This window comes from Manacus candei, unplaced genomic scaffold (assembly GCF_025592945.1).
Source record: "Manacus candei isolate 608988 ecotype Guabito, Panama unplaced genomic scaffold, ASM2559294v1 h1tg000056l, whole genome shotgun sequence".
Taxonomy (NCBI): Eukaryota; Metazoa; Chordata; class Aves; order Passeriformes; family Pipridae; genus Manacus; species Manacus candei.
The window spans coordinates 2,054,719-2,076,037 of record NW_026138104.1 but is presented as its reverse complement, the minus strand read 5'-3'; the positions used below and the strand labels follow the sequence as shown (position 1 = coordinate 2,076,037).

Here is a 21,319-nt window from a genome sequence, read left to right as displayed (position 1 = left end):
ATATGTGCAATTTTCCTCCAAAAGGTACAACCAAAATGCATTAATCCTTTTATGATCCTACTGATCCTATTAGCATGTTGTAAATCAACTGTGTAAGAAATCTAACTTTAAAACAGACACTAATGTCAGGATTTTATCCAAAAGTTAGGCATCATTTTTGTCTGCCTAAACACTTGCTGTACCATTCTTGCCTGTCTTCCTCTTCAGGTATATGCAACCTTCTCCAGTTTTAGGAACCTGTTAATTAGTAGGGTAACTGCATCCCTCCTGGTTGATATATTTTATTGAGGTAGGATAATTTCAGAATTCAGTATAGAGAATGGATTTTTCTTTACTGGCACAAAGGAAGCGTTAATAATCGTTAACCTGAGGGATACTCTCTAGATGAGAAGGCAGATAAAATGTGGCAGTTGAGCCAGTTCCTGTGCTCTCATAGCCTGGAGAATAAGTGAACAGCTTTAAAAACTGAATCCAGCCCTTTCACAGAAAGCTCTATGGTTGCTTCTGCGCAGGTTGCTCTTAATTTATGTCTGTGTGTTAAAGAGTTAGGAAGATGCAAGCAAGAGAATGGGACCAGATAGTGGGAGAGTTGATATTAAGACTTGTTTTGGATTCTTGAATATTTTTGTATTCCTTGAATATTGCCCTAGAAAACAGTCCAACTTTCAAGGTATGATCAAATTGAGCTGTTATTGGATGCAACCTGAAATTAGTGTGAAAATTGCATATGGTTTTGTGAAAGAAAGTTTACCATTGTGTCAAAGAAAAAAATATAAAATTATTAAAAAATAATTATTATCTTTCATTCTTTTTGATTTCATCTTGGTTAAACCTCTTGGCCAGCCTTTTATATTCAAGTTTTTCCAGCAATGAATTTGTTCTTTTTGAGGTGTAAAACAAAATAGATACTCAGTTTTCATTTGCAATAATTCACAGAGGCAATGTGAACATAATATTTTCCCCTAAATGATAGTTTTATATTGAAGCTTAATATCCTGCAATTAAAAAAAAAAGGGTCTGTTGAAAACTTAGACTTGGGAATGTGATGGTTAAGTGTGACATTCACAAGCTGTTTTGCAGTTATGAAAAATGCATGAGAACATAACCCACACAGCTTCAATAGGAAAGTCAGGTGATTTTCAGTGTAATTTTCCATTAAAGCTTTCTTTACTACATAGGTTTTGAAAATTTCTGAGAAAGAAAGGTATTCACATGACAATATAGTGCAAAGATTCATACTGCAAGATCTTGGATTAAGCCTGTTATCCTTCCTACAGTCTGTATCAATGAAATGTCTATTTGAAGTGACCTGGTCAGAAAAGACAGTTTCTTCTCATTTCTTTTTCTCTCTGTTATTTTTAATACTCTCACGTCAGTCTGAAATACTAGCTTCTTCTATTTCTGTACTCAACATTTTGGCATACTCTTTCTATCCTTGTTACTATGATCTTTATTTCCTTAACCAGAGGGGAAAAAATATCTAATCTTGGTTACTGTAAACCATGCTGCTAAAAATGCTCACTCCCTGTGCTTATTGGTGCTCTTAGACTAATCTTGCACTGAGAAAAATGTAGGCCTATAATAAGAAAGCTACCTAACAAAAACTATTTTTAAGGAAAGTAAAACATAAAGGCAAACAAGTAAAATTGCCAGTGGGTTTCCTGAAGGGAAAGATGTGCAGTATTCTGTGCTCCAGTTGACAATATCCTTTTGAGGATAACATAATCTACTACAATCTGTGCTGACTTTCACAATGACTGGGGACTATGCTCTTTAGAGGCATGACGATCTTTACTCCCTTCTGTCTTGGTAATTCATCTACCTTTCCCATTTGAGTTCTTTGGAAGATTTCTCCATAGCATGAAAGTTCACTTTGCAGTGAGTTTTCCAGTGGTATCAATTTCTTGCTGACTGGTTGTTTACTGCCTATTTAACTTTGTCTATTATATAGCTCAATATTGTTCACATATGCACCTGTCTGGTTTTTTTTTCTTAGCTTCGTAAGTTCATTTTTTTTTTAACAAATACAAAACACTAATATGGAGCAACAGGTTTCTTTATGCCTAGGTAGTCTCACTGATGAGTGAGACACAGAAGTCTATGGGGCCGCAGGAAGGAGGTCTCCCCTAGGCTTATATCCAACAAATTGTGATAAGAATTTTTAAGAAATTATTTGAAGGCTTTAATAAACATAAGTAAAACATTTTCAGATCCAGTAAATAACCAATTTTCAGACATGACAAAGATTGTGCTTTTATCACAGTCATGCTATGTCATGACAAATTTTGATTGACAGATGTATGAACATGAGCCAGCAGTGTGGCCAGGTGTGGCCAGTAGGACCAGGACAATGATTGTCCTGTACTCAGCACTGGTGAGGCTACATCTTGAATTCTGGGATCGGTTTTGGACCCCTCACTCCAAGAGAGACATTGAGGTGCTGGAGCGTGACCAGAGAAGGGCAGCAGAGCTGGAGAAGGGTCTGGAGGGTTATATAAGGAGTGGCTGAGGGAGTTTGGGTTGTCTAGTCTCGAGAAAAGGAGGCTGAGGGGTGACCTTTACAACTACGTGAAAGGTGGTTGTAGCAAGGTGGGAGTTGATCTTTTCTCGCAAGTGGCAAGAGATAGGATGAGAGAAAATTACCTCATTGTGTTAGGGGAGGTTTAGATTGGGTATTAGGAAAAATTTCTTCATGGAAAGGGTTGTCAAGTGTTGGAACAGGCTGCCCAGGGAAGTGATTGAGTCACCATCATGGAGGTGTTTAAAAGGCGTGTAGATACGGTGCTCGGGGATACGGTTTGTAGTGGGCTTGGCAGTTTTAGGATTAAAGTTGGACTTGATGATTTTTAAGGTCTTTTCAAACCTAAACGATTCTATGATTCTCCCTTAGTGTTTCAGAGGGTTAAAAAGCAGTAAAAAGGCTGTTTTGAAAGGGTGTCAGGTCAGCCTTGCTGCTCAGAGCTGAGCTCTGGGGCACTGTGTGAGGTTGCCCCTGAGCACAAGACCTCTCTTGTAGGATCAGGAGTGAGCTCTTCTCCTTGTCCAGTCAACACCAGCATTTAGAGTTTTGCTGGTTTTGGTGAGGATGCAGCAACATCCAGGAGGAGAATGAGTGAAAAGGTGTGACCTTAAATCTGTGCTTCTGGCAGCTGGAGTATGGAGAAAGGAGCTTGAGGTTGTAGGAATAATTACTGTTGATGATATGCTGTGTGGTAATGGATTAAAAGCATCCTGTTTCCTATCAAGATCTTAAGGCTCACAAGTTGTTGTGACCTTTATATTATGGTTTCCAGCAGCAGAGAATAAAAGTAAATCTCAGTGTGAAAATAAGAATGGATGTGAAACACATGTATAAACCCTGTCCTTTTTCTGTTTTGCTATGAGGAAGCCAACAGTGAACTATTCACTGTTAACTAGGGCAGCATTTCCACTGCAAACAAAGCTGCTCACTGTGTGTTCATTGCAGCCTGCAATTTGGGAAATACTTTGCTGTCCTTCTTCATTATATACAAGATGTTTAAACATCTAACTGCTCTTTTTCTGAAGTTTTTTTTAATGTTGCATCAGTCCATTATTGGGCACTTAAATGAGAAGACAACTTGAATAAATATTTTAGTCACCTCTATTAGTAACATCTGTAATAAAACTATAATTAAAAAGAATTGTTTTTAACTAGGCAAAATGCCTTTTTAAGCACAGATTGGAAACCAAGAATATTACTGCCTTATCTATAACAAAGTGTTCCAAATAACGTAGCAGGAAAAAGATGTGAGAGTTTTCTCTGACAAATTTTCACAAGTCTATTAATACTTAGGAATTGGATAGCAAAATAATAGGTTGTTCTTTGTAATGGAGAGAGGTGTAAAGGCTCAAATTTGCAAACATACATGAGTATGTCCTTATACCATTCAATAGAAAGCTGAAATGTTCATCTCAAAAAAAGTGTATATATGGCAAAGTGCCAGAATTTTTGCATAGAACAAATGAAGGATAGTTGAGTAAAGAGAATGCTTGCATTTTCTGGCTAGTGGTTCATTGGATGTGAGGTACTAAGTCAGCTTACCTGGGATGCCCTTGTATGTTTAAATAGAAGCAATTTTTAGGATCAGTTGATTTAAAACTTTCAACCGTGGTTTAACAGGAATTTACACACGGATGTGTCCTGTACTGTAATGTTCGTTTCCTTTAAAAAATCCTGAAACATGAATACTTTTTGTAAATCAGGCCTAGGATCCTAAATGTGAGTGTGTCATGTATACAGCTGCACACATGGCTTGGAGTCTCTCAACTGAATTCAACCCTAAACACGCTGGGTTTGCTTGTCTGCTTTTCTTTGTAGCGTTTAACCAGAATACCATCAAATCAGTCTCTCTATGGGATTTAGTGCTGATACTCTATGGAGTATTAGTGCTGATCCTCCAAAGTTTCTGCTGATCCTCCAGTGTTTCTGCTTTTTGATCTTTTGGTTGGTTTAGGTATAGAACATATGAGCACTGCAGTCTAAAATATATGTGGGTAACGCTGAGGGCAGTTGCAGGTAAATTTTTTGCAGTGTCCATCTAGTCTTGGGGGAAAAATAAAAAGCCCTTTCCTTCCAGACAACTGGAAAATGGGGAAATTTGGGAAAATGGGATGCAGTTAATAAAAATCAAAATTTTTCCAAGAATTTCAATGGAAAGTTCTCATGTCAGGTAAATTCCTATTTGTGCAGCGTTGAGTTGTTCTCTGTTAGAACTGTGTAAAAGTGGGCAAGTATCAGTCTGTTGCAAAGGTCAGCTGAGCTATCTGCCCTTTGAGCAAGAATCATTGTTTAACCTCTTTCAGTTTTAGGCCCCCTCACTTAGGCTGCAGATATTAAGGATACAGGATTTATTTGACGCTCCTGCATATACATTAAAATATGGTGTGATTGTATCCACAAGCTGAAGACTGTAATCAGAGTTAAAATACTATCATTGAAGATGCTTACCTGTTGATGTAATAGGACACTGACTAGTTAGAGCAATAGTTTTGGGTGGGCTTTAGTCTAAAATAAAATTTAAAAAATTGTAAAACTTAAATAGATCTTTTAGCCTGATTTTTTCAAGACAGACTAAGGATGCTGCTTAGATCTCTAAACATCAATAAGGTACTTTAGTTGTTAGTGATCTTTTTCCCCTCTATGAAGTTATATATGTGAAAAATAAAACAGAAATGTCTCTTAAGAACAAAATCCTTTTGATAGTTCCAATGATATAAGTGTATGGTTAATATCAGCAACCACCATCTGGGGTGTTGAATGATCTTTTCTTTGAGTAATCTATTATAATGTTTCATTAGCTCTCCTATTCATTTTTTTGTTGTTATTGGCTGCTGAAAACATGCAGGTCTATGAGTTTTAATAATGATGTTTGATCTCTAAAGGCTGAATCAAAGCAGTTAATGTTACGGGTTCAATACATGCTGAAAGGTCATCTCTTTTGTTCTGTTTAGCCTACGAGCCCTAAGTTTGGAAAAGCAGACTCATATGAAAAACTGGAAAAACTAGGGGAAGGGTCCTATGCTACAGTGTACAAAGGAAAAAGCAAGTAAGTGGTGTTTTTTTTCTTAATTTAATTTTGTGTGTAAATGAAGATAAGCAGAAAGTATCAACTGATGTTGCTGAATATGTGCATAGATCCCTATGAATCAAAGTGCTACTCACTGCCATGTGCTCGAGTGAAAGTGGCTGAGACCATTTTGCACAGGTAACATACCACCTTCACATCAGAACAAGATGAGATCCCTGTTAATTGCATGTTTCGTTTGTACATTAATGTTGTATTACTTTTTCAATATCCATACCAAATAAATTTTTAGAGGTAAAAGCAGAATATGCTTCAAGTAAATTTTTCTAATGCTCTGAGAGCAATGCTGAATATATGTGATAAGTTGTTTGCCTTTTATTTACCGTTATGAAAAAGCTTGAACAAAATAATGTGAAGGGAATTAATTGAATTTTGGACTCCTCTAAGTTTAGTTTGTTTACAACAGTTTACAATCGTTGCAACCATTCCACCTCAAAATAATCTACTATATACATGTAAAATATTTTTTCATCCACTTTAATGTTTGTTATTTGTTGCAGGTTTTTTATTCCTTAATTCCCTCAGTGCTTCTATATTGCATAAAATAATTCAGTAAACACACTTAAAATATACTACTTGATCTCATGCTTCCATTGAGAGTTATGTTTTGTGAAGCTGAGTGTCTTGTGTGATTTCACATACTTAATCAAGTTTTGATAATCACATTTCCAATAATAATGAAGCAGCTCTGAAAGAGGGGTTTGGTACATGTGATATCTTTAAAAACTTTAGCTATTCAGTGGTAGATGAGACAACTTTACCGTTCCAGCAGAGAGACTATCATGACACTCACAGGACAGAAAAAAAGGAAATATATGCTAACATTTTCCAGAGTAATGAACTTGATTAGGTACAGAAAATTATCTTTTTTTCACTGAATATTTCTAATAAATCAGAATGATGGGTTCCCTCATATCAGTAGCTTTGATATTGATGAGTATAATGACAGCTGATGTGAATAAAAACATGTTCTCATTGTAGAAGTATTTACACTTCTGCCATGCCACTGTAGGTATTGTCTTTCACGGGCAGCTTTTTTCAAGAAAATGGATTTATGTTGTGTGGTTAATGATTCAGTTACACATCTCCATATGTTTCAGACATTATACATATAGAAGCTTTTTATTGGGGTCTACATAATATGAGAAAAGAGAACAGATTTCATTTTGTGTCTTATGACCAAAACCCTTCAGTAAAATCACAGTGAGTATCTGGTGATAGTTATCCCATATGCCTTGGCTTTCAATAAGACTGAACTCAGGCAACAAGCTCTCTAGATGTCCCGCCAGTCAGCGGAACAGAATGAAAGTTAAAAACAAAGCAAAATTCTTCCCTGAAGCTATTTCATTCAGTGGTGATTTGTGAACATGTCATGAAATATAGATTTGTTAGAAATACCGTTCTAGTAGAACTGCCTGCAGATCTGTAAGAAATACTTCAATGATTTTAATGGTAGTTGAATAATAAATTGAAATTACTGGGTACATTGCATTCTCCATTATAAGCAGCTAACTCTGGATAAGCAGTGAGGGTTATAACAATTATATACATCTTTATCCTGCTGCTTCGTAACATCTTCTGCAAGGTCTTTAAAACGTGTTTTGAAAAAAGTATGTGTAACTAGAATGTGGATAAGAATTCATATGCAGAGAGTATTTCTAATGTTATAGTTCCATTCCTTCACCTGTTTGAATTTGACATATTTTTTCCCGACTGAGAATTGAATAATTTCCATATTACCCGGCACTATCCACATTCAGCACCTCCAGTCCAGACTTCTGTCTCTTGGCCTAGAGAAACAGTTGAATTATTTCAGAGCAGGAAGAGGCTGCACTTTAAGAATTTAGGAAACACTACAAGTGCTATATACTATTTCAAAAGGAGTTGTTTTATGAGGTAATGTAGCCTTGTTACCTTTTCTGTCCCCATGAGAAACTGAGGAATCTCTGGCCTAGGTGATATCCCTGAAGAAGGAAGAGCATTACTGCTCTGATGTACTCTTGGGGAATGGACACTGGTGGAGCAAATGGATGGGCCAACACTGGCTGAGGCCCATCTCTGGAGGTATTTAAAAGGTGTCGATGTAGCACTTCAGGACATGTTTTAATGGTGGGCTTGGCAGTGTTGTGTTAATGGTTGGACTCAATGATCTTGGTGGCCTTTTCCAGCCTAAACAATTTAACCTTGTGGTTAAGAACCAAACCTGACTGCTGCTTTCGAGGCAGATTGACTCTGTTAACAGCTTAATGTGAAAATGTTACAGGAATAGATACAGAGTTTTTTTTCTAGCCCCTGATGCGAGTACCTAGGGTGAGACTGTGATATGCATCACTGTGTTGCCCTGCCTACAGACTCAGTGGGAAGAAAAATGAGCAAAACAAGAGGCTTGTTTATGTTGGTATATGCCCAGTTTGACTGCTGAAGGGTTAAGCTCTCATAGCACACTGTAGAATGCAGACCTGTTTGCATATGATGGAAGAGCTGGAGCTGATAATGCTTGCACACAAATGGATTTTGGTCAAAATGTTTGGGAATTCCTAATAATCAACTCTAATGCTTGGCTTTCTCATTTGGCAAAACGTTTCTGGGATGTGTCCTTAACTGTAGCTGAAGATGGAAAATTTAAGATCAGATTGAGTTGTTTAGAATGATGCTTTGTATTCAGAATTATTGTGATTAATATTTGTCACCAGCTGCATGTGGCAAGCAGTGGAGTTTGGTTTTTTATGCATTTCCCGAGATACATTTCAGCTTTTAAAATTATTTCCTCTGCTGATCATAAAGATGAAATAAAACATTCTTGATCTCAGCATACTGTTTTGAAAGTCTAAAAGATACATACCTGCCTCCAAAGACACAAAATCAGCCATTCCTTTCCTAAAATTTAAAGTAATGCATGCAGTAACTTGCTTTCAGGACAATCCTGGCTTTACAACTTGGAGCAGAATCAGTAGTACCCTGATACCCTTTGATAGGAAACCCTTGTCTTCTTATCAAATCCATTGCTTTTCTTTCTGTTTGAGCATTTGTGGTAGTATCCCAGGAAAGTGAAATGAAGTTGGCTAATTCCTTTTACTGGATTGATGGATTTCTCTTTTTGTAGTCAGATAAAAATGAATCCCTGGGGTGAAGAAGCAGCGGAGTGAACAGGACTGTGTTACTAAGGAAAGTGAAACAGAATTCTCTGAGGCTGGCCTTTTTTGTTTATAGGAGGGACAGCCAAGCAGTCATTTTTTTCTGGCTGGCAGTTGCATCAAAATGCAAATCTATTTGATTTCACGTGTTGCACATCAGACATATGTAACGAAACTCATCTTGGCATGTTTATTTTCTACTTTCATTCAGGTTAGATTCTCATATTTTACTTTGTTGTATAAAATCCCAAGTGGCTGCTTACTGCATGAAATTCAGATGACTTTGAAGTGATTTTTTTTAATGTAAAATTTTGGAGAAGTGGGCCAAGTAATTTACTAATAACAGTGTAAAAAGTGATGCAAGTTACATTGACTCTGTATTTGACTAAAAATTGGGACATTTGCCATTCAGTAGGTGCAAAGCAATAGGTGTCTTTTGAATTCATGTATCATTTCATTGTGTGCTTGAGCTGAGGAAGTGCTGTTTGTCTGTGTATTGACGTGTCTTCCTGCTGCCACTGACCTTCTTCCCTCCTGAGCTTAATTATATATTTACCTGAACATACAGTGATGGGATCTGGCTTGTTCTGTGGCACATAAATGTTGATGTGAGTTGTGAGTCTGAAGACAAAGCTGGTGACAGCATAAGGGAGCTGCTGCCAACCAGAATCCCTGGTTGCAGTGTGAAGGCCTTGCATTGCCGCACTGGGAACTCTGCATATTGCACTTAAGGGAAAAACCTGTGCTTTTGGCAGTGTTACCAGTTGGCACACTTTCTGTCCTCTTCTCCCACTGTGTTCAGTTGCCCTTCAAGGCAAAGAATTAAAAAAGATTACCTTGGCTAAGGCGATGTGATCTGTGACTGCTGCTTGCAAAGCATTTGTTCTGTGTTTTGAGAGGCAAACCAGTGGCATCTCCACTGTGGTCTTGATCTATTTCTTGCAAGTTCATGTGATTTTTTTTTTTTACTATACCTTTACTGGTTTTGGGCATCTCTACTAAGTTGCATGTGCTCATAGTATTGCAGAAATTTGTAGAATTTCTAAAAGCTCAACCAACACATTTTTTCCTAACTTCCATACCATGAAATTACATAATTTCAATTTATCCCTAGTAAAATACTTGTTCTAATGAATTGAGGTCTTTATCCTTTTTAACTACTAATATGAGAAATCAGGAGAGCACAGAGCAGAGCACATTAAGTTGATGCTGTCAGCAAGAGCTCAAAGGCTGCAGAGAGAGGGCAGTTCTTCAGTCAAGGTACCTTTCTCATTTCAGTTTGAAATCTAAATTGTTTGTGTTCAAGGTGATTCCAAGATGTACTTAAAGACAAAAAGTATTTTTTGAGGTAGCCAGGGAATTTGACATTTATCTCCATCAAAGACAGTACCTTTTACGATTTGCTTGAAAATCAATAGGGAGTTCATGGTACAAAGTGGAGAGAAATTGTGCTCAGGCAGGCATCACACTCTGCACTGGCTGTGGTTTCCATGCTGCTTGGGGCAGCAGGAAATATTTGAATAATCAGTGAGAACTACCTATATTTGTTGTTGGCATGATATATTGTAGTGTGTGTTATAAATATATAGCTGACCATCATATTTCATATCTATGTGTGTGGATGGCTGCTCAGAAGAAAAAAAGGATGGTGTGTGTAATTTGCATTTTATATTTATGATGCTGAATCCTTCACTGAGGTTGACTGACAGTACTAATTGCTGTTCTGACTTTTGTTTTTGAAGTTGCAGGATTTCTTTTGCTTGTCATGAAACCTCCTTGACTCTTTCATTGTCTTTCGTTTTATGTTCAATGTATTGCAATGCCATAGACTTCAGATGGTCATGCTGCCACTTTTTAGTCATATCCCTATCTTCACTCTGTGCCCATGTGAGGTGTTGTGTTCACAGACTCCCTGATATGTTTCATGTGCAACAGTCCAGTTTCCTTTCATAGGAAAGTTTTTCTTCATATTATGAAGAATTTATTTAGAGCAATTATTTCAAAATTGCTCTGATTCATGTTACCTAAATGACCTGAACTTCCTTAACCTTTTCTTTATTTTTTTTGCAAATTGTGTGAAATCAGTGTTCTATAAAGGAAACATTTTTCATCTGAGGATAGCAGATGGCTGGAAAAGGAATACATATTCATGGATTATGAAAAGGCATTTTATGGTTATCAACTAGAGCTTCCCTTTTGTTTTCCCTCAGTTTTTAACTGATTTCCTTAACTGATTTTTGCAGGCAGGTCATGATATGGGTTTATAAAGTGTGTACATAAATGCCTTTTTGAAAAATCTCTAGCATTGTAAATCTTTAATAAAAACAATAACTTTGAGTTGAACTAGATCCAAAACTAATGATAACTATATGTTCAACTAAAATGCCAAATGTTGGAAAAATTATTAAAATTTAATAAAGTATTTTGAAATTAAAATACTTATTAAAATAAGAATTAAAATAAGTTACTGAGATTCTAAATAGAATCTTCTAGTCATTGACTATGTTGATCACTTCCTGAGTGAATTTCTCAGCATTTAAAAGAAAGATTGGGAAAATTTTCCTCCATAGTTGAATATATAAAATGATCATTATAGTATATATGCTGTGTTTTAACGTGCAAAGCAGTTTACAGAGGTGACTTAGTATTATTAACTCGCATAGAGGAGGACAAAACTGAAGAAAGAAAGTGTATTTTATTACTTGTCCAGGATTGTCCAAGGAAACTTGGTAGAAAAACTGGGATAGAACATAGTTACATTAGATACACCTGGTAGAGTTATTGGGTAGTAAATTATTGACCCTCATGCATATATGTATGATTGGAATAGTAGAGCAACCACTGAAGTAATTTGCCAAATAAACACCATTGTGCACCAATGTGTTTTCCTTAGCCAAGGAACGTTGTCTCTCAGAAGATCCCCTGTGACCACCAGTGTGCACAGTTGTAAGAGGCCAATTCACTTATAAGCAATATCATTATTTGTCTCCAAATTTTCTTTATATGAGCATCAGTGGGACCCAGAGAGATATGAGGCATCTGGAGGAGGACTGGTGCTCGGTATTGCCTTCCTGCTGCCAGTCCCAGGTGATTTGATTCCAGCAGGTGTAGGTCAAGTACAGCCCCTGTGCTTAGATGAGCTGCTGATTAGTTTGAACTGATGTGGGCTGGGAGGTAGGAATGGGGGACCTCGAGGTAAATGCTCACCTGCTCCTGTTCAAGTGAGGGCTGCCACATTGTTTGAGACTGCCTTGAGTCCTGTGAAGAACAGGATTCCTGAGTTACAGTGACAACACTAATTAATAATTTAAATCCTTCTTCTCTCTTGGAACTCTTTGATCTTCTGTTTTTCAGCTCTAATAAACATCAGCATTATGAAATATCTTTAATCCACCAGCTTCCTCTAAAACAAGGTAACTTTTGTCTAGGATGAGGTTAAAAGATGGTGAGATTCAAAAAGAGAAATGCAGGGGTTGTGTTAGTCCCTTGAGTATTTACACTATAGGGCTTTAGCAGGACTGTGAGTGGCTTTTGTAAACTAGAAATGTAAGTCCTTTTTAGTAAGAAAAATATAATATAAACCATGTTTACACTGAATTGCCTTTTATGATAATGATTAAAAGAAGTGTTTACCTCAATGTGGAATTAGTTATTTGTTGGTATAAATAATCAGAGGTGACTAAACCTACAGTGAATGTGCCTCTGTCAGGTTTCTTCAAAGGAAAATTCTGGCAGAGCCTGGTTTCATTAGGCCTTCATGGTCTATTTGGGGTTTTAGATGTCTGTTTATAACATTAATATTGCTATGGAGTAGATCTAATTAGATATTCTCAATGTTTGATCATCAAACTTTGAGCTTTTCATGCAAATGAATATTTAACAATTGAGAGTTACTTCATAAGATTTAGTTTCTTGAAATGTGTATCACAAACTAGAGCATCATCCCAACACCGTCTACTGATTTTTTGTTATAGAAATGTTCCTAAGCTTAGCACTTGCTCAAGTTATGAGCTCAGCCTCAGCTCCAGCCAGTGGTAGAACTCAGTATTAAATAAATAGATTCAAATCACAGTTGCAGATTTTGTGTGAATTGACTCTTTTAAATGTGTATATTTATTTCATCTAAATATATCTGAAGAACTTGAGAAAATAATGTTATTATACTCTTTTGTTCTCTATGTGGCATCATCAGCATTATCCCCAATGAAGTCAATTAAGTCCTCAGTTACTTTATATTTATCAGTGTTGTATATTCTTAATGGTGCATTAAAGGATTAAATAATTTCTAATCTTCTCTACTTTCTCATAAATGATCATTTTTTGTAAATGTATTTATTTCTGTAACACTGATAGATGCTGTTTCAGAAAATGCAGAATGACATATTAGCATTTTTTGTAATATCTGGCTTATTTGTATTTTTTATAATATGCAGACTTTTACTTTATGCCACATAGAGTAATTTGGACTAATTTTTCTTTTGCCTACATTGCATATATATTAGAAGAGATTATGTAACATTAAAATGGTGAATTTCCATAAATTGGAAAACTGTCCATCAGCTGCAGGTGTTTAGCCTAGAGAAAAGTTGCTTTGTGTGATAATTAGAGAGACTTTAGGACTTTTCCGAGGGTTTTTGGCTGAGAGAGAGAAAGAGCATTAGTTTAGGAGGGAGGATGGGTTGTAAGTTAGAAAATAGGAATTTTTTAGTCAATATTGTCCTTATTAGAATCTAATGAGGCAGTTGACAGGATAGACATAAGATGATAAGTGTAAACCTTGACCCAGTGAAGTGTATTGTTTTGAGGTGTGAATTGTGTGCTTTGGACAGTGAGTAATAGAGGTGGTTTAATGAATCCTAGAAGTTGAAAGAAGCAGCAGTGTTGCCTTTTGACTGTCTACAAGGTAGTTTCCTTGTCAGTTTTTCTGCTTGCATTTGAAAATAATGAAAATACTGAGCATACTTTGAATGCTGTGGAAGACAAATATGAAGTAGTACTGGGAAGGAATTCTGCTAACCTTGTCTGATCACTACTGAAGTCTGCAAAGACAAGTATTGATAAGTTGCAGAGGTAATTTTATCCAGGTCTCTGTTTTTCAATGTTGTTTCTAAGGAAATTGCCACATTATTTTGGCATGGCACTGCAAGTTTCAGGGCATAATTTCATGATCTAACTGGCTTGATCCCATGATGCATTGCTTCTCAAAAGGTAGACCCAGTTCTTCTCATATATTTTCTAGTGTTCTTCAATTTTTATCATGGCTTTCTAATTTTATTTTTTTTAATATGATTTAGTTCTTTTTGGAAGGGCCAATCTTCTCTTATTTAAGCTCTCCAAGCAGTCTCACTGTAGGGTCTAGCAGAAGCAAGACAAATACAAGACAGTAGCAGGAGTGCGTGGCAGGGATTTAGCAGGAGGAAGGCCATACCCTGAGGTAGCCCTTAGCTCATCTCTTCAGCATCATCTAACTGCATCCTGAGATTGCATCAGTGGGAGGATAGTTAAAGGATGTGAATATAAACCCTACCTCTTTTAATGGTATTTCGTAATTTCTCATACCTACAATTTTATATGCTCCAGTTTATAGAAAATGAGCTGAAAATAAAGAAAGTTTTAATGACTGGGTAGTAAATGAAAATAAGGAGCCTGTTGTATTATGGAAATTATAGATTGATATATTGGACATAAATAATGGTAAAGAGGAGAATGCAATCCCAGAAGAACACTACTTGAGGTTAGTTTGATCACTTTGATGGTGTTGAGTTGCCATGATGTCTATCAAGATGATGACAGGTACCAATGACAAAGTGGCAATGATAACTAAATAGCACAGCTCACCTACTGTGTTTAATTGTGAATTCTTTGAAATGAGTTCCATACTGTTACTATTTGTGTTATTTTTTACTCTTCGTGAATCAATTGAATGTTGAACTTCAGATTAAAAAGAACATAATCTACACAATCCTGCATGCTATTTACCTGTCTCTCTGGCAAAAGACTCCATATCCCTTTTCCCTTAATACCTCCTTAATGTGCTTTTTTCCATTGTATTCTTCATTGCTTTCTCTGAACACAGCATTTATCCTGTTCTTGATCTGCAAAATGCTCTTGCCTTTCTTGTTTAGATTCCTTCTACACAGTTATTTCATCTGTTGTAAAATATTCAAGTTATCCAGATATCTAAGTGATATGTATGTGATAGGCAGGGTGGTGTATTGACAGAGCAATTGAAAACTACATGTGTCATATATATGTGTCATGTATATGTGTCATCAATCCTTCTGCTTTTATGATGGTTTATTCTCCTGTCTGAGCATGACACATGAAGTTACTTGAGGCAAGGCTTATCTTCTTGTGATGCCAGAAGTCTTGTTTAAATCCAAACAAAAAAAATACATAAGGTAATTATAAGGAGAAATCCAGATAATCCAGTAGGATTAAGCTGATAATTGTCTTTCAACAGTGACTAGTGGCCTGAGACTTCAACTGATGCCAGCCTGAAGTACTATGAATAATTGGAAGGTGATGAGTAAACCATCTTTTGGTAGCTGATTTCTTAAGATGCTCAGAGTCGTTATGCAATGTTCTGTATAGGGCTAATAAGTTTTTGGCAAAAGAAGAATAATCAGAAGAAACAAGACAGTAGCCACCCATAATTGAGGTCATATAACTGCAAAAATTGAAAACCTCAGGGAGAAGATGAATTCAGGGTTGGTGGGTTTCCATATCATCTTGCTTTGAAAAAACCAAAAACCACATCTTCTAGGGCCTCGTACAACAGGGAATTGCCTCCATGACTACAGGAATGTAGAGGCTCCAATGCTTCCTTGAGTGAGCTTTGTGGATCTAAAGACTAATTTTGCTTTTACTGAAAGAAATTGCAATAATAATATTAATTTTTTTTCAACTGTAGTATGCCTTTCTGGTAGTTTAACCTCACCATTCCTTGTCATTCATGGGGAGTCTGTTAAAGTTTCAGAGTATTAGTTTGTTCTTGAGGAGGTTAATGGATATCAGCTTTGTTCAGTTTTTGTGAGATTTTATTTGGATAACCTGAACCAACTGGATTTTTTTCCAAGGCCTGGAATGCGATTCATGTGTGGTGAAATTTTGACTGCTAGAAGTGAAACCAACAAAAAAGATTTTACACTAGAATGACCTGTTGTGAAGTTTTGTCTCTTGGAGCACAAAATATTTTTAAACTTATAAATGAGAGTCATTATAACCTAAAACTAGCCCAGGCCATGTAGTCAAGAATATGGCTCAGGAACAATCCTGCTCTAACAGGAAATGGCCAGAATGACCTAAAAATTATTTCACATCTCAAACTTTGTAACTTTTGGAGGGCTCTAATTATGTGTGTCATGCAATAGAAAGGAGGCAATCAGTATAGATCTGGATATACTGCAAGTGGAGCAATTAAGGAAAATAATATCTTTTTCTTTGAAATATTTAATAAAATAATGGACATATACTTTATAACCAAATTTTACGATGTGATACTTCTTAACAAAGCTTCAGTTTAGTGCTGTGATAGAAAGGAAACAGACTGATTCACAGCAAACTGAGATCATTTCTTGGATTGCATCTGAGTGTGAAAATATAAAATTGACATTATGGAAGCTATGAAATGTTTCTACAGTGGAATGAATCACTGGCATTGACAGGAAGAAATTGGATAAGTATGTGATGAGAAACAAGTTCTAGTATGAGAAATACTGGTTTTATGATAATTTTTTTTATTTAATTTCTCCTTCCCCTCCCCTCTTTCCCTTTCAGGGTAAATGGAAAGCTGGTGGCATTGAAGGTGATTAGATTACAAGAAGAGGAAGGAACCCCATTTACCGCTATCAGGGAAGGTATGCACTCACTTTTAGTGATTATGTATGGGTATTTTTGTAATTACATTGCACTTCTTATTTCTGTGCCATGCTGTAGTGAATAGCTTGAGAATTCAAATTATATGGTTACGTTCTCAGTAGGAAGAAACTTTGGTGCTTCAAAAACAAAGCCTCTAATGTGGGAGTTCTTGTTAAAGAAGGCAGCTCTGCCTCTGCTTTGGCTCCTCTTAGATTTACTATACAAACAAGTACTTAAGAGGACTTTTAATGTGGGTGTGAGAAGTCACCCTGGAAGATGAGAGAGCTGTGTAAGACGAGTTTCTTGCCTGCAGGCAGCACCTAAGATGAAGGTAGATGTAATTTTTCATATGTACGCAGCATGAAGCAAAGACAAGCATTTCTTGATAAAGGCAATCAAAAGATCAGTGAGTAAAACTACAGGCATCTTGGAAGCTGTGTGTAGTTTGAGAGTAGCTTTTGTTTGTTTTCCTTCCCAGTGGACTCTAACTTGCCTGCCTTGGGAATGATTCTTATCTAGCACGCTTGGAGGCGCCTGTTAAGCTTTCTGTTCTGCTCCTTTATCCTTCCTTATCAGCCTCTCCCTAGTGATGGTCCCTAGTGATGGCTGCATTATCTGAGTCTGTCTGTATCGAGCTCCTCTGCAGAAATTGCTGGATATGCTTTCTCTGCGTGGGCCTTCTCTGTTAGAAAGTACTAAAAATGAGCCTTGGTAGAGAAATAATAAACTCTTTACCATCACACCGCTGATTCAGACTCAACTGCAATTGGTAGTGAACTAAAGAGATGAAACTGTTATGGTTTTGAGGGACCTTTTAAAATTGCACTGTCTTGGCATAATTCCCAAGGTACTATGAACCAGGGAGGTACTAGAACATCAGCCCTCACAAGGTCCACAGCTGGCTCTGCATGTGAGGTGTGTGGCTTCATATGCTATATGTCTGAATGTACAATGAGCCCATTCTGGAAGGGACTGGCCAAAAAAAAATCCACATTTCATGTGATTGACACCCTGAAGTTAGAAGCCTTTAAAGTACTGTGGATTTCCATCCCAAGGTTGTGCATTTTAAATGGCACTCTTCCACAAGGAAGGGAAAACCGTAGGTGACCAATTTATGAGGGAATTTCTGCAGTTCTTCTGTACTGCTTTGTTTGAGTAACAATTATTGAATGATCTGACACTTTTATTCATGATGATATCCATTTTATCTGTGAGCTGTCTGTCCCTGCAGCTGTGCCGGGATAATGAGGTGTGCAGAGGGTTACGGGTGCAGCTTTCAATATTTGTAGTGCCGAGTTCAAGTCGTAACAGCCTGTGTTTCAAATATGTTTATTGTTCTTCAGGTTTATAGTTGATATGGTACTGACTTAATAACAAAATAGTAGATAGAGCTTTCTAGTGCCTTTTTAGTGACACTTAAAAGGTTTTTTAATCTGAGCTTGGTCTAGATGAAAGTTTATAGCACTATAACTGTCAAATACAGTATAATTTGTTTTCCTTCATAAATAGTTTGTTGTGTGAGCTCAGTATAAATAAGTATTCTTTAGGAGCAAGAACAAAGATTTTTTTTCTACTTGATTTCTTTTTTAAATTCCAAAGTTACACTTGCATGAAAATACTTCTCTCACTGTCATTGGAAAAGTTTCCTTTTGGCTGTGACTATAATGCTGTGGTTGAAGCCAGTTAAAATTCTGGTGCTTTAATATTAGTAGAATAAAGCTCTTGTCTAGAAAAACTCTTGAAGTTAATAATTAATACATATTTAAATGCGCATTGTCTCACTGATTTTGATGGGACTACGTGCATCCATTATATTTTTAAGTACTCATCTAGGCTGAGACTAGATCCAGAGTATTAGGCTAATGAGAGAGTTTTTTCTTGTGTGTTGTAGACCTTCAGTTAGATGGGATCAAACTTGCGTTATAGGTTATTTGTTTGTGGGTTGTTTTTTTTTTTTTTGTAAATGTAATCCTCTCTCCTAGATAGCAGAATTTCATTCAGATCTGTAAGAGCCACCTGTAGAAATACAGTCTTGTATGTTTTATATTATGTAGAAGTCACTCATACATGATGTGTTAGATGGGAAGGGGAAAAATCTTTGTTTGGTTAGGGTTTGACTTTTCTGTTGTTGGTTTTGATTTTGTTAGAAACAGATATTAGGACTAGAAAAGTAAGGAAGGCTGTATTACAAATGTAATTTTCAGAAGGTGACCTCACTGATGTTGTGCCAGGCCTGTATTATTTGACAGTAACAACTACTGCTGTGGACTTCACTAGCAGGACCTGAGGAAGCTGTTACTTTTGGCAGCATCTACTCTTTTGTGGACATACTGGGCTCTGTAATGCAGCCATACCTGGTGTCAGCTACATGGGTGGGGAAAAAAAATGAAAAAAAGAAGTGCTTGGGTGAGCTCTTGAAAATATCTGAGAAGTTTGATATGGAAAAACAGTTAGAACGGGACTCTGTGTTAAGCGGGTTTTTCTTAGTCTTCATTGGATGACTGGGGCTCCAGCTCTGTAATTTAGACTGGGACAAGTAGAACAAGGACAAATACCGCTGAGGATGAGATCAACTTCTAATTTCAGTTTTCTGAGGAGTAGTGTTCCCCTAACAGAAGAATGCATGTATGGTGGTATGAGCCAGAGGTCTGTTGGAGGGCATTTCTTTCCAAGTTTTTTCATAATGGAGAAATCAGGCAGAGTTTGACCTTGACTTATTCCTTATTTTCTAATTTTCCATAAATTCAAGACAAATTCAGGCAAAAGTCTAGTTAGTTGTAAATTAAAACTACTGTAAGTAAATTGTTTAACATTTCTCATGGTTTCTTGAGTGAAGGAGAATACCATTCCTGCTCAGTGCTCCTAATGGAGATGCTGTGTGATGTTAATTAGGGGGAAGTCACAGGCTGAAATCTTAAAGAAGTGGTCCTGCTGAGGGAATTTTGTAGCTGGCTGTGTACAGGGAAGCATATTGTTACTGTTGTGACAGTAGCAGAATGAAGTGCAAAGAAAAACAACACTATAAAAGAAAAAGACCAAGAGAAATAGGAAAATGTAGGATTTAAATATGGAATGTGTGACTGCGGAGACAAGCACCAACTTGGTTGAAACAAAAAGTGGAAGGAAAAATAAAAAAAACACCTGACCAAACAAAAAAACCAGTAAAGTTGCATAAGAAAAATCATAGTTAATGCCTGGGGGAGGTTTAGCTGAAACTTCAATTAAAGCTTATAAAATAATTCTGCTTTTACAGCAGATATGGGTTTGTGTCTTCTACCATTCATCAAAGTTACATAGGTTTAAATGAAAGTAGGTAAAGGTGACACATTTATTGGTGCTGTTCAGCTCTCTATTGAATTCCTAGAACAAAATTTAGAAGCAGTCTGTGCTAAATGTTCTTTCAACTTCTCCTGAGTCAGATGTACCAACTTACAGCATGCAGTTTACAGGACATTTCCCTCTGAATTTAACTTACTCAGACTGAGATAATCTAATTTACCTTTGAAGAGCCTGAGGAAAAAAAAAAAGGGAAAAAAAAAGATAAAAATGCCCAACTGAATCTGGTGTGTATACCTGAGTGTCTTAAACATTTTATGTGATTATCTGATCACATATATGTGAGTGGTGCAGGCCACCATATTACTGTTGTGGGCTAAATGTGCCTTCAACTGTGATATCTGAGATACTAGAGTCTGAAAGTCATTTACATGCTATTTTCTCACTTAAAATAAATTCTGTAGAATTCTGATTAGCAAATGATTTCTGGTTTAGTGTAGTTGTGGTTTATTCTTTTTTATGTAACTCTCATTATCAACTGTTCAGAGATGTTTCAGCATCACACTTGAAGTATGATTAAATCCACTGCAGCCAGCAGAAAAGTTCACTGACCTTAACTTTTGTCTCAGATATTTCATTCCCTTTATTTCCTGTAGTATCATATGGTCACCTAGGCTAAATACTGAACTGTATGGTAGATTCTAATTCTGGGAACAGCTTGATTTACAGTTCTATAGTTATCTTTTTTTACTTGAGTAATAATATTGCTCATACAGCATGAAAAAGATTTTACTTTTCGGGTATGTATGTAGACATACATACTTGGCTTTATTGGCACTTTGCTTCTGAGGTTAATTTGCTTGCTGTGTTCTCAGGCAATAAAATGCTTTCCTCCCCATCCTAATTGTGAAAACTTTTTTACATTTGGTTTTCATTTTCCACCCCTGGAAATATTGCTGTTTACTATAGTAATAAAACTCTGTTCCAGTGTTTTAGTATATGGTAATGTTTCATTTCCCATAGGTCTAGATGAAGTTTCAAAGCATCATCCAAGCCAGGCATGTTTTGTAGGTATTTTGATACTTTTCATTTAAATACCATGGATTGGGCCACTTTCAGTTTATTTCTCTTTATATCAATTATTGTATTTACATCTTATAATTCATAGCTATTTGTACCAATTTTTGTTTCACATTTTAAAAGTGTTCAGGTGATAGACTGCCTCTTCATCTTTGATTTGGCCGTCGCCCGGATAATAATTTTCCATCTACTCCACTGTCAAAGGCTGTGGTCTTTTTTCCACATATAGATAGAGGCGTGCAAAAATAGCACATAAGTGCTCTGGAAGCAGTCCGCTCTCTTGCATTATAAGTTTACAAAAAATACGGGATTTGCTTAATGAATTTCTTTAATTTTTAAAGAGCAGTTCCTCATGCATATTGA

The 21,319-nt window shown here is 36.5% G+C and overlaps 1 protein-coding gene across 3 annotated transcripts in view; it reads left to right on the top strand.

The window, feature by feature from the left end:
* CDK14 (cyclin dependent kinase 14) overlaps positions 1-21,319 on the top strand; it is a 313,070-nt gene that overhangs the window by 87,128 nt on the left and 204,623 nt on the right. For all 3 annotated transcript variants that reach the window (XM_051802182.1, XM_051802184.1, XM_051802183.1), the window contains 2 exons: positions 5,473-5,567; positions 16,520-16,599. In XM_051802182.1, coding sequence (XP_051658142.1) covers positions 5,473-5,567; positions 16,520-16,599 — 175 coding nt within the window. The remainder of the gene's footprint in view (positions 1-5,472; positions 5,568-16,519; positions 16,600-21,319) is intronic.